This window comes from Geotrypetes seraphini, chromosome 8, assembly GCF_902459505.1.
Source record: "Geotrypetes seraphini chromosome 8, aGeoSer1.1, whole genome shotgun sequence".
NCBI lineage: Eukaryota > Metazoa > Chordata > Amphibia > Gymnophiona > Dermophiidae > Geotrypetes > Geotrypetes seraphini.
The window spans coordinates 86364065-86376382 of record NC_047091.1 but is presented as its reverse complement, the minus strand read 5'-3'; the positions used below and the strand labels follow the sequence as shown (position 1 = coordinate 86376382).

General features: G+C 47.7%; 1 protein-coding gene across 1 annotated transcript in view; it reads right to left on the bottom strand.

Annotated features, from left to right (window-relative positions):
* Positions 1-12318, bottom strand: part of LMNB2 (lamin B2) — an 85608-nt gene that overhangs the window by 15345 nt on the left and 57945 nt on the right. Inside the window, exons 9-10 of the mRNA XM_033956593.1 lie at positions 6659-6766; positions 5879-5998 (exon numbers count right to left, since the gene is read on the bottom strand). Coding sequence (XP_033812484.1) covers positions 5879-5998; positions 6659-6766 — 228 coding nt within the window. The remainder of the gene's footprint in view (positions 1-5878; positions 5999-6658; positions 6767-12318) is intronic.

Sequence of the window (12318 nt, the reverse complement as noted above, 5' to 3'; positions counted from 1 at the left end):
GTAGAAGGGGAGCCAATGTTATCTGGGCCACCATGGAGCAATGACAATCATGGTGGCTGCTTCTTGCTGGAGCTTGAACAGAGTTCTCAACATGAGAGGGCTTGGAGGGAATACATATAGAAACAAACCTGTCCAATCCAGGAGAAAGGCATCAGCTTCTAGACGGAGAGGAGAGACTGGAGCAAAACTGGGGCAACTGGTGATTGTGAGGAGCAGCAAACACATCCACTTGTGGGGTGCCCAATTGAGCAAAATGGACTGGAGAGTTGCAGAGTTGAGAGACCATTTGTGAGGTTGAAGAATTCTGCTGAGGTTGTCTGCTAGGGAATTCTCCTCCCCTTGAATGTAGACAGTCTTTAAGAAAAGGTTGCGGGCTGTCACCCAAGTCCAGATTTTTTGGGCCTCCTGACAACAGGAGAGCCCGTGCCTCCTTGCTTATTTATGTAGTTTGCTTGTTTTGCTATTTGATTGTCTGTGCGAAGGACTTGAGGGCAGAGGAGATGATGAAAAGCCTTGAGGGCATAAACACTGTTCTGAGTTCCAGGAAATTGATGTGAAATTTCCGTTCACTGGCGGTCCAAAGACCCTGATTCTGAAGGTTGTCCATATGAGCCCCCCAGGCATAAGGGGATGCGTCCATCGTGATGACCTTGTGATGAGGAGGCAAGTGAAAAAGGAGGTCTCTGAAGAGAATGGAAGAGATCATCCACCATTGAAGCGACTGCAGAAGAGATGAGGTCACAGATATATGTTGTGAGAGACGATCTGTCGCTTGAGATCACTGAGAAGCAAGGGTCCTCGGAGGAGTGCAAAGATGTAGGCTTGCCAGTGGTGTCACATGGACAGTGCACGCCATGTGACCTAGAAGAACCATCATGAGCCTGGCAGAGATGGATTGATGAGGAAGCAGTTGCTTACAAAGACGTATGAGAGCCTGAAGGCGATCTGGAGGAAAAAACGCTCTCATGAGAGTGGTGTCTAAGATTGCCCCAATAAACTACAGACGTTGAGTCGGAATGAGATGTGATTTGGGGAAGTTGACTTTGAATCCTAGTATCTGAAGAAAGGAAATGATCTGAGATGTTGCTTGGACCACGTCCTGAGATAAAACAGCCTTATCAACCAGTCATCCAGGTAAGGGAAGACTTGAAAGCCATGTGGTCGGAGAGATGCGGCCACTACAATCAGGCACTTCGTGTAGACTCTGGAAGAAGATGCCAGTCTGAAAGGAAGAACCTTGTACTGGTAATGACATTGATTGATTTGGAAACGGAAGTACTTCCTGGAAGCCGGATGAATTGGAATGTGTGTGTAGGCTTCCTTGAGATCCAGAGAGCATAGTCAGTTGTTCTGATTGAGGAAAGGATAAAGCAGGGTGAGGAATAGCATCCTGAATTTTTCCTTGACTAGAAATTTGTTGAGAGCTCTGAGATCCAGGATGGGTCTCAGTCCTCCGGTCTTCTTGGGGACTAAGAATTAACGGGAGTAGAATCCCTGGTTCTGCTGATTGAGTGGAACTTGCTCGATGGTATTAGCAGGAGAAGAGATTGAACCTCCTGCAGAAGGGAGAACTGTGCAGGATCCAAAACAGACTCATTTGGAGGTTGGTCTGGGGGCAGGGTGTGAAAATTCAGAGTGTAACCCTGACGAATGATGGTGAGGACCCAGAGGTCTGATGTTATGAGCTCCCAGCGAGCTATGAAAGATTGGAGACGGCTTCCGATGGGCTGAGGCAAAGTGTGTAGAATGTTGACATTGGCTATGCTCTGAAGAAACACGTCAAAAAGGCTTAGACTTTTGAGGGGCAGCCTGTTGCTTTTGCTGACATGGATGTTGTTGTCTCTGTCTCCTGGGTTGAGACTGAGCCGGGGTCATAGGTTTTGCCTTCTCTGATATGAGGATGGTTGCCTGAAAGGACGAGAAGGTGGAGGTTTCTTTTTGGGCTTTACCAGAGTGTCTCACCTAGTCTCATGGGCAGACAACTTCTGGGTGTCCTTGGAGGCACCTAAGAGCTCGTCCCTCAGACAAGGTGCATTGGCCAACCTGTCTTGATGATTGATGTCCAGTTCAGACACTCGAAGACAGGCCAGACGTTGTATGGCCACTGACATTGCCATAACACGTGAGGAAAGTTCAAAGGTGTCATAGATGGAATGAACCATTTACTTTCTTAGGTGGAGCAGGTCAGAGATGAAGTGCTGAAAAGCAGACAACTTATGTTCAGGCAGATATTTTTGAAACGTAGCAACCTGCTTGACCAAATGCTTCATATAGAAGGAAAAATGAAAAGTGTAGTTGCAGGACCGGTTGGCCAACATAGCATTCTGGTATAGCCTTTTGCCAAACCGGTCCATAGCCTTGCCCTCTCTGCCAGGGGGTACAGAGGCATACACACTAGCCCCTGAAGATTTCTTTAATGTTGATTCCACCAGGAGATATTCACGGGGGAGATGTGGCTTGTCAAAACCGGGAATAGGGATTACCCTATAGAGAAAATCCAGCTTACGTGGAGCTACAGGAATGGTAAGAAGTGTCTCCAGGTTCTTATAAAAAGTTTCCCGCAAAATATTGTAGAGGGGAAGTTTCAGAAGGCATCTAAAAATTGTTGAGATTTTTTAGAGTCAGCTTCCAAGGGAATAGCTAAGGCTTCAGACATTTCCCTGAGGAATTTGGAAAAAGATGATTTCTCAGACACAACAGGAGCCTCTTGAGAAGAGTGGTGAATAGATTCATCTTCTGAAGATCCCTCCTCTTCAGAAAAAATTGGGTTCTTGCTCAGAATCTCCCCAGAGATCCTAATCCCGAGTTGTTCGAGGTCAGCCGAGCATTTGGTGTCGAAGGCTCTAGTTGCTCTTCAGAGCCTTCCCTGACCGCACCAACACCGTCTCAGGTGACGTCTGAGCTGAGAACAACTGGCATCGGCTCCTTCATGAGACGTGGTGGTACCGATGGAGACTTCTGTGCAGTGTCGAGGGCTCAGACCTGACTGGCACCGGATGAGTCAGTGTCGACATGGGCAGAGTCGGCATCAGCAGTTGGAACTGCTCCCTTAATTCCTCTTGCAGCAATTCCTTAATCTGCTGCTTAAGAGTAAGCACCAGTATTACTGGCTTTTTTGACGGTACCGTTGGTGCGGCTCTACGCTCCGGCGATGAGGAGGTCGATGTCAAGGCACGCACTGATATCGGAGCAGAGTGCTTTTTGGGTCTTCTCGAGGTCGGCAGGACTTGACTCCCTGCTACTTTTACCTGAGACCCAGAGGAAGTGGGGGAAGGCTTCTTAGCTGGCTTACCTATTGATGTGAGTGACACCGCAGATGGCTCCCTTGATGTCGAGAGTTGCAGTGTCGATTTTGACGGCACCGCCGAGACCGGTGTCGAGTCTCCTTCCATGGCTGCGCTGAAAAGTAGTTTCTGCTGAATGAGGCGGCTTTTAAGGGTCCTCTTCTGCAGGGAAGAGCAAGTCTCTGGACAGTGCTTGGGCCCCAAGTACTGGAGGCAACAGCGATATGGATCAGTTATGGAAATGTGCTGAGCACAGCATCCACACTTTTAAAAACCCGCCTGTGGCCATGACATTGATGGGAAAATGGCCTCGGCTAAATCAAATCCTGAGGCCAAGGTGGACGAACCCGCAAAAGGGAAAAAGACAAAAAATTTTTAGTTTATTTTTTTCTTTTTTACAAAAATAATAAAGAAATATAAAACAAAAGAAAGTTGACTGAAAAGTCAGAAATTCGCTTGAGTGGGAAGGCAGCGATCGAAAAAATTTCATCAGCTGTTGAAAAACGCGTCGTCTTAGCTCCACGGAAACTAAGAAACTGAGGGACTGTGCGCCCTACGTCAGGCGGGAAGGCATTCGTGAATGCATGGCTCAAGCTATCGCAAACTTTCTAAAGTCTTAAAGTGGCGATGCACTTTTAAAGTGATCCGTACCAGGGCTCCGTTGGTGACGTCGCCCATGTATGAGAATATGCTGCTTACTTGTCCTGGGACAAAACAGTGTTTCAACATCTTCAAGCCAAGTATCCCCTGAGTCTAACAAATATCAACCGAGTACCCCCACCCAAGCTCCACTGCAGATCCCACCCCCATAATAGTACTAATTGTAATGCAATTTCTTCTACTCATTTTTTCATATATACAGAATATAATCTTACTAATAGATAATGGTAACCACAAAATTAAAAAAACACAAAACACTTTATGCAGAGAAAATCTTAATTATCATTTATATTCGGGGTTTTTTCAAAGAGGTCAAGGCAGATGACTTTAAAATATGCAATGTCATCGCAGTAGACAAATATAGTGCAAATAGACAAATACAGTGCAAAATATAGACAGCAGATATAAATTCTCAAAAAAACAGACACATTTTGATCACTAAATTGAAAATAAAATCATTTTTCTTACCTTTGTTGTTTGGTGATTTCATGAGTCTCTTGTTGTACTTCCTTCTGACTGTGCAGCCAGTATTTCTTTCTTTCTGCCTCCTGCATGCTTCCTCTCCTCCAGACCTAATTCCCTTCCCCAACCAACATCTCTCTCTGTCCCTCCATGACTCCAACTTTTCTTCCTCTCTCCTCCACCCCCATTGGCAAAATGTCTCCCTCTCTCTCTCACTGTCCTTCTCTCATTTCCTCTCTTGCTGCAAAGGGAGTGGGAAAAGAGAAAGATCCAGGGTGCATCTCTCCTACTCTCTCTACTGCCACATCCAACATTTCTTTCTCTCTGCCTCCTGCACACTTCTTCTCCTCCAGTCTTCATTCCCTCCCCCTCCACGAGTCCAACATTTTACTCCTGCCCTCTCCCCCTTCCCGAGTGTGACATTTCTCCTTCCCTTTTTTCTGTCCTCCCTGTCCATCTCTCCCTCTCCCTACAAGTCCAGCATTTTCTGCCTCCTGCACGCTTTCTTTCTCCTCGCCCCTTCCCTCAAGTGTGACATCCCTCCTTCCCACCCCCTGTCCATCTCTCCCAACCCCTCACATGTCCTCTCCCCATGTCATATTTCTCTCTCTCCTTCACACCATGTCCATTTCTCCCTCTCTCATCCCTCAACAATTTTCCTTCCTTCTTTCCCTCCCCCCATTCCCACTCACAACTAATATGCTCTCTCCACATGCACCATCTCACCCTCCCCGCCAGTCTTTTTCCTTCAAGTCCATCAGCATCTTTCCTTTCCCCTCCCCTTCTGCCAGGTCCAGCAGTACGTCTTCTCCCTTACCTTTCCCTCCCTCTTGTCCAGCAGCACCTCTCCTTCTCCCCATGTCCAACAGTACCCCTTTTCCCTTCCCCATGTCCAGCAGTATCTCTTCTCCCTGTCCATCAATACCTCTTCCTCTCCCTAGCGGCATCTCACTCCATGGTTTTAACTTCCCCACAAGCAGCCGCTAGCGTTAGTTTAGCTGTGGTTCCATTATGCAGCCTCGGGGCCTTTGCTAGACTGGCCCACCTCTAATGATGCAAGTTCCTCTTTCGTTGGAGGCGGGCTGGCCTAGCAAAGAGCTGGGGAGACACGCAACAGCATATACACGACGGCAGAAGGAAGTTGGAAACATACAGTGCCGGTGCCTTGTACCACCTTACAAGCAGTTCGCTTACCGTACCGCATGTTGAGAATAAACTGCAATATAACATATGTTCCAGGTTCTATTATTCCCAGCCCCCTGAGCAGGAACACATTTCAGGACAGACCGAAGACAGGATCACTGCTCAAACCAAATAACATGAGATATTCTCTCCCATGCCAAGCAAGCAAACATTTAAGGAGATGTTCTAACGCCAAGCTCCCAACAACACTGTTACCAACTCCTGGTCTATGCACAGATACTGGCTCCAGGTCCAAGGCTAGAACAAAACACTGCTGAGAGCAAACTTACCTCTCCATCTGCATTAACAAGGTATGTACGGATACTGGATCCAGTACCCCAGCTGCTCTGATTCTTCCACACTAGAACGGATGGTGGGCTGTGAGCAACACCTGCATCTGCAGCATAAATCTAGAGGACAAAACGCAATGCTTTTTTGTGTGTTTACAATAGGCTCCAGTTGGCTCATAAGAGATAAAATAAATGCAGACAACAAGATTGGGGGGGGGGGGGTGTGTGGAAGGGGTAGAGACCAGATAATGAATGAAGCCGAGCTTGTGTAGAAGGAGTGAGTGACAGTGGACGTAAATATGTCAGAAAAATTCCAATCTTGAACAGACATTTAAGCCTAGTGAACCAGAAAGCGATAAATGTGAAAAATATACATGGAAAAGCACAAAACTGATCAGATCAACTGTGCAGGCTTAACAGTGAAGAACAGGAATGAGCAGGGGAAGAAAGTTAAGGAGCCAAAAAGCTGCACAAGTACCATTCCTAAACCTAAACATGTAACACTTTCCCTACTAGCAGAATAAAATCTGCAGTCTGTTTAAAGAAGACATCTGTGAGATTCTAATTTAATCTAAGAAGAAGTTAATTGCCCAGGTCATATGCCTTTTCCCAGTTTCTAAAATAAAATGTACAACTGGTTTAATTTTCAGATTCAACACCCACTCTTGAATATGTTCAACTGCATGAAATTGAAGTTCCTAATGTGCATCAATAGCAAGTTTTGTACTTAAATCACTGACATTTACACTTTATTAAAATTAAATTGCTTCTCTTACACACCTTCACTGTTTGCCCAGCCTTCAGGACGTATTTTGGAGTAAACTTATAGGCAATCTCGTCTCCCTCTCCTATTTGCCTCTTCAGCCTCCAATTACCAAGAGATTGATCCTAAAATAGAACATACAAACAAGAACTGTTCTCAGACTTGCAGTACTGTTGAACAGTGAAATTTTTAGATTTTTAGCCTGCTTTTTCCACTGATGATTAAAGTGGTTTACAGTACTATTAGAATTCAAGTACGAGAAATTCCCTGCCACTAAGAGTTTACATATACTGTATATACTCAAATGTAACTCGATCCGAATATAAGTTGAGACCCCCATTTTGCCCACCAAAAGGAGGAAAAAAAAATAAAAAAAATGGTTGACTCGAATATAAGTCGGGCGGCTTAATATTCAAGTGCCCTGCCAGGATCTGCATCTAGTGCTCCCTCTCTCCCTCCCCTGTACCCAGCCCCCTCCCTGCCAGGCACTGCACCCAGCCCCTTTACCGCAAGGCACTGCACCCAGCCCCCTTCCCTCCCTCTCTGGCTCTCCATCCTGTCCCCCTGACTGACGTAAGCCACTGTCGTGGCATTATCCAAGAGATCTCGAACTGACTTGACCGTCAGCAATGTCTGGAATGCTAGCAAAGCTAACCGAATGGCTCTGGTCTACAGAACATTGATCAACCAGGACGCCTCCTCTAGAGACCAGCTGCCCTGAGCCGAGCAACCAAAACACAGAGCTCCCCAACCGTGGAGACTGGCATTCGTGATAAGCACTGTCCATTGAGACTGATCTAGACTCACTCCCTGCACCAAATTGGAAGACTGTGGCCACCAGCAGAGGCTGTGACAAACTAACGCACGAAGAGGAACAGGAGAGTCCAGATCATGAATCTGAGGCAACTACTGTTGGAGAAGAGCATACTGAAGTGGGTGCATGTGAGCCTGAGCCCACCTGACCACGTCCAGGGAGGCTGCCATCAATCCCAAGACTATAAACTTAAGCTTTAGATTAGATTAGATTAGGACACCAACAATCCATCAGAAAGCGAACCTGCGACTGCAACTTGCACTCTCGGGCCTCCGGAAGGAAGACTCTCCCCAAGCTGGTGTCGAAGAGCACCCCAAGGTACTCCAGGCGCTGAGACGGGGTCAACCAGCTCTAAGTTGACTACTCACTCCAACAACTGCAGGGACTCCACAACCCAAGTCGTAACCCGGGAGCTTACCTTAAAAGACTTTGCCCAAATCAACCAGTCGTCCTTGCGTAAGGCCGCCGCCGCCATCACCACCATAATCCTGGTGAAAGTCTAGACCAAACAATCTCACAAAACTGATAAATGCTTTCCCAAAATCGCAAAGCGAAGGAAATGCTGAGGGGGAGTCCCGAATTGGAACATGCAGGTAGGCCTCTGTCAGACCTAGAGAAATCAGGAATTCTCCTAGCTGGACCGCCAGAATGACAGATCTCAGGGTCTCCATACGAAAAGATGGTACCCGGAGAGTCCTGTTGACCCCCTTCAGATCTAAAATGGGCCAGATCTAAAAGGAGGAAAAGGTAATACCACTTTTAGATCGAGCAACAGTTGTAGAGTCTGACGAAAGGCCCTTCTATTCCAAGCCGCTTGACAAGAAGAGAAAAAACTATCTGGCAAGGCCGGGCAAACTCTAAAGCATATCCATCCTGAATCACTTCCAGGACTCACTGATCGTAATCTAGGCCCACCATGGTAAAACTCCCGCAACCAGGCGCCCACCGGCACCAACGCAAGGGCCCACAAGGAGTCATTGGGCCAGCCACTGGAGGAGTCACCCCCCTCCCGGCGAGCAACCCAAAAGAACTGCATGTGCTGAAAAACGGCATCTAGAAGGAAAGGCAGCCGCCCCTCCCGACAAGGGCAGTAACAACAAAAATTCTGCAAATGCCCCCAGCCAACACAAAGGCGGTGAGAATGGTTCTGAGGAAGACGAGGCACCTTAGAGTCAGTCAAGGCCTGTACCAACTTATCTAAATCCTCACCAAACAAGAAAGAACCCTGAAAGGGAAATTAATAGGCTTAGCCTTAGACACCACATTCGCCGACCCCCCACGGAGCCATAGGGTACGGTGAGCAGCAATTCCGAGATCCATGGATTTGGCCGAAGCCTGCAGCAGATCATACATGGCATCCGAAAGATATGAAGCACCCAGCTCAATCTTAGGAACCTCCTGATCCACCAAGGACCAGTCATCTGACTCCTGGTGAAGAACATACTTGGACCACCAGAAACAAGCCTGGGCCACTGGACCACCACACATCGCCACCTGGACTGCCAGGGTCACCACGTCAAAACTCTGTTTAAGAAGGGACTCCAGCCGATGATCCTCAGAGTTCTGTAAGGCTAAGCTGCTTTCAACTGGCACCGTATGCTGATGCGCGATGGCCGAAACCACCGTGTCCACGACAGGGGACTTCAGGGTATCCCTATCCCCATCAGGGATGAGGATACAGCCAAGCCATAGACCATGCAAAACGAAAATGCGTTTCTGGCGCCCTCCATTGCCCGAGCACTATATCTCAAATATACTGGTGTATAGGAAAAGAGCGGGAGGCTGAGCTGATCCTCCACACCCGGGGGGGGGGGGGGGGGTCCTTCATGTCTTCCTCAAAACTGACAAAATCTGAAGAATAAGCACCTGTAGCTCCTCCTACTGGAAAATGTGCACCACCAACGCATCCTTGCCAGCAAGCGCCTCCGAAAAACACAGGCTAACAGCATCTGTCACTCTCAGAGGATCCTGGACGTTTAACAAGGGGTCCAAGTTCTCCTCAGGAGAAAATACATCCCCAAACAAAAAATCTTCATCTCACGAGACATGCGACTACTTGGATGAAGACGGGGGAGGAGGGGGTGAGGGAGACATGACGACTGGGCCAGAGCTGACGTTGAGGGGGGGCCAAACAGGGATAGACATGGGAGCAAAAAACCACCCGAAAAACCCGAGACCCCCAGGGAAGAAACAGGAGCCCCGGACGTCTGAAAGCACGCTTTGTACATGGTCAAAATAAAATCTGGGGCAAACCCCCCTGATGGCAAAGCAGGATTCACTGCCAAGGCAGGAGACCCAGAAGAAAATTGCTCCTGTCTCTCTAAGACAGGGGGGAAGGTCATCTGAGGCTGCAGACAACATGGTAGCGCTTCCCACTAAAACAGGCGATAATACTGCCAAAAAAAACCTCCCCCGAGGCTTTCAGCGGCAAAGAGGCTTGAATAGACCCAGCTACTAAAGTAAGCAAGCCAGCAGCCATGAAAGGGAGTCCCCAACACTATTGGCGATAATGAAAACTTCCTTTCCTTGACTGTCAGCGGCTGGGGAAATCCCTGTGTATGCTGTTGGGGAAGCCCCGGGCTTCCCCACTGCCTGCTGCCAACCTGCAGTTCATGTGCAAAGGGGAAGCCAGTGAGGATTCCTCTTCGTGATGATCGGTGCACTTTGTGCACACGCCGGCCGCATCGACTGCGCGCCTGGAGCACGAGTACTTTTACCCTTTAAAAGTGCTCATTGTGAAAAAATACAAGTGGGTCATTCCATGTCAAGTGGACCAATACTGAAAACCTCCCATGCTTGACCCCCTTGAAATCCAACCAAATTTTACAGGGGTGTTGTCTAGGGTCTCAAATTTAACTCCGCAAAATTTTTGGGATCTATCTCAATTTGGTCAGGAGCTAGGGGTGGTTGAACAAAAGCAATCGATCTACTCTCATGCCTCGTGTGACCTAAAACGTCAACTTTGCTTAAGCACTGCAGCAGAAGGAAACTACCTAGGAGTCTGATATTTTGCAGTTTGGTACAACACCTTGGGGCAAGTTTCTGTGCCAAGTTTGAAATCTTTTGCGAACGTGCTTCCATTTCTACAGGTCAGTAAAGTAGCCAAAAAAATTCACAAAAGAAAATTTTTGGCACAATTTGGCTCCATACTGCTGCTAGTAGGTAAGTCAGCTGAGGGTACAACTTTACCAGCAGACATGTACAATGAGGTACTTCCAAGATTTGCAATATGAGCTTTTACAGTCAAGTGAAGCTGAAGATATGACTATCCCAAAAATGTGGCTTTATGCATTTGTGTAAATTTTCACTTTTTCAGATTCAAATATCTCTAATGTAATAAAAATGACGGTTAGATGAGAATCCTCCCCACCCAATACAAATGTCAGTTTTAAAGGGAATTGAGCCCTTTAGACCAGCACACCTCAGGATTTTTTTTTTCTCATTTAGTCATAATAGACTCCAGGGCTCTCAAACCTGGAGGGCTGACCAATCAGGGGGCCAGGCCGCCGGCTGAGGCACTTCTACAAAAATGGGGGGAGGTAGAGGAAGGTTTGGGGGTGGGACCCAGGATGAGACCTGCCGAGTTTAACACCCCCGAGGTCGGACGGATCCCCAAACAGGACCCGTCCAAGCTCTATCCGGCACTAAAGGGGAACCAAAGGGGAACCCAGGAGACCAAAACAAAATTCCAACAGTACTAAGATGGGAGCCAAATTAGTCTTCCTACCTACTTTAATGGAGACCGAGGAAGACTGGATTGGATTGCAAGAGGGGAAGCTATCCTGATATACAAGTTTGTTCTCAGTCTCCACCTGCTGGTAGCAGTGAGGTATAAAACCCACTCATAAGGACTATACCAGGTGATACAGAAAACACACTGTTCATGCAAATTCCGTAAGAACAGACAGACATGGAGGGGAATGTACCGGTCTGGAGAGTTTAAAAGAAAGAAAATTATCAGGTAAGAACCTTATTTTGCATCTCTCCAAACTGATGGGACGTACCAAAGCAGTACCCATCATGGGTGGGTCCACCGGAGTGCTGCCACCAGAACATGCTCACCGAACACTGCTTCCTGACATGCTTGGATGTCCACACAGTAGTATCGTACAAATGAATGCAGAGAAGACCAAACTGCAGTCTTACAGATATCCACAGGAGGCACCAGAGAAGACTCAGCCCAATAAGTTGCCTGACCCCAAGTGGAATGAGCCTTGAGAAAATCTGAACAGGCTTCTTCTGAAGAAGACAGGCGGAATTGATAGTCTCTTTGATCCAGCGCACAATGGTAGCCTTGGAAGCACTGTCCCCCTTACGAGGACACGCTAAGAGGACAAAAAGATGATCTGACTTCCGGAACTCCTGGGTCCACTGAACATAAGAGCGAAGGACTCGAGAGACATCCAACTTGTGCAACAGCCTCTGTTCCGAAGTGCTCTCCCAGCTACCCAAGACAGGGAGGACCACAAACTGGCTGACATGAAAACGCGAGACCACCTTCGTCAGAAAGGAAAGAACAGGTCGCAGCACAACCCAATCCCTAGAGAACTCCATGGAGGCCTACAAGAGAAAGCCTGCAGCTCAGAAACATGTCTCACAGAAGAAATGACCACCCAAAAGACCGCTTTAAGGGTAAGGTCCTTCAATGAGCAGAATCCCAGGGGCTCAAAAGGTGCTTTCCACTGCGCAAGGACAATATCCCGAATATCCTGATGCATAGGAAAAGAGCGGGATGCAGAGCGGATCCCCCAAAGTAGAGGGTCCACGACACACTGAAACGCAACACTGAGGAGACCTGAAGAATAAGCTCCTGGAGCTCTTCCCATTGAAAAATGCGCACCGATGCATCCTTGCCAGCAGACG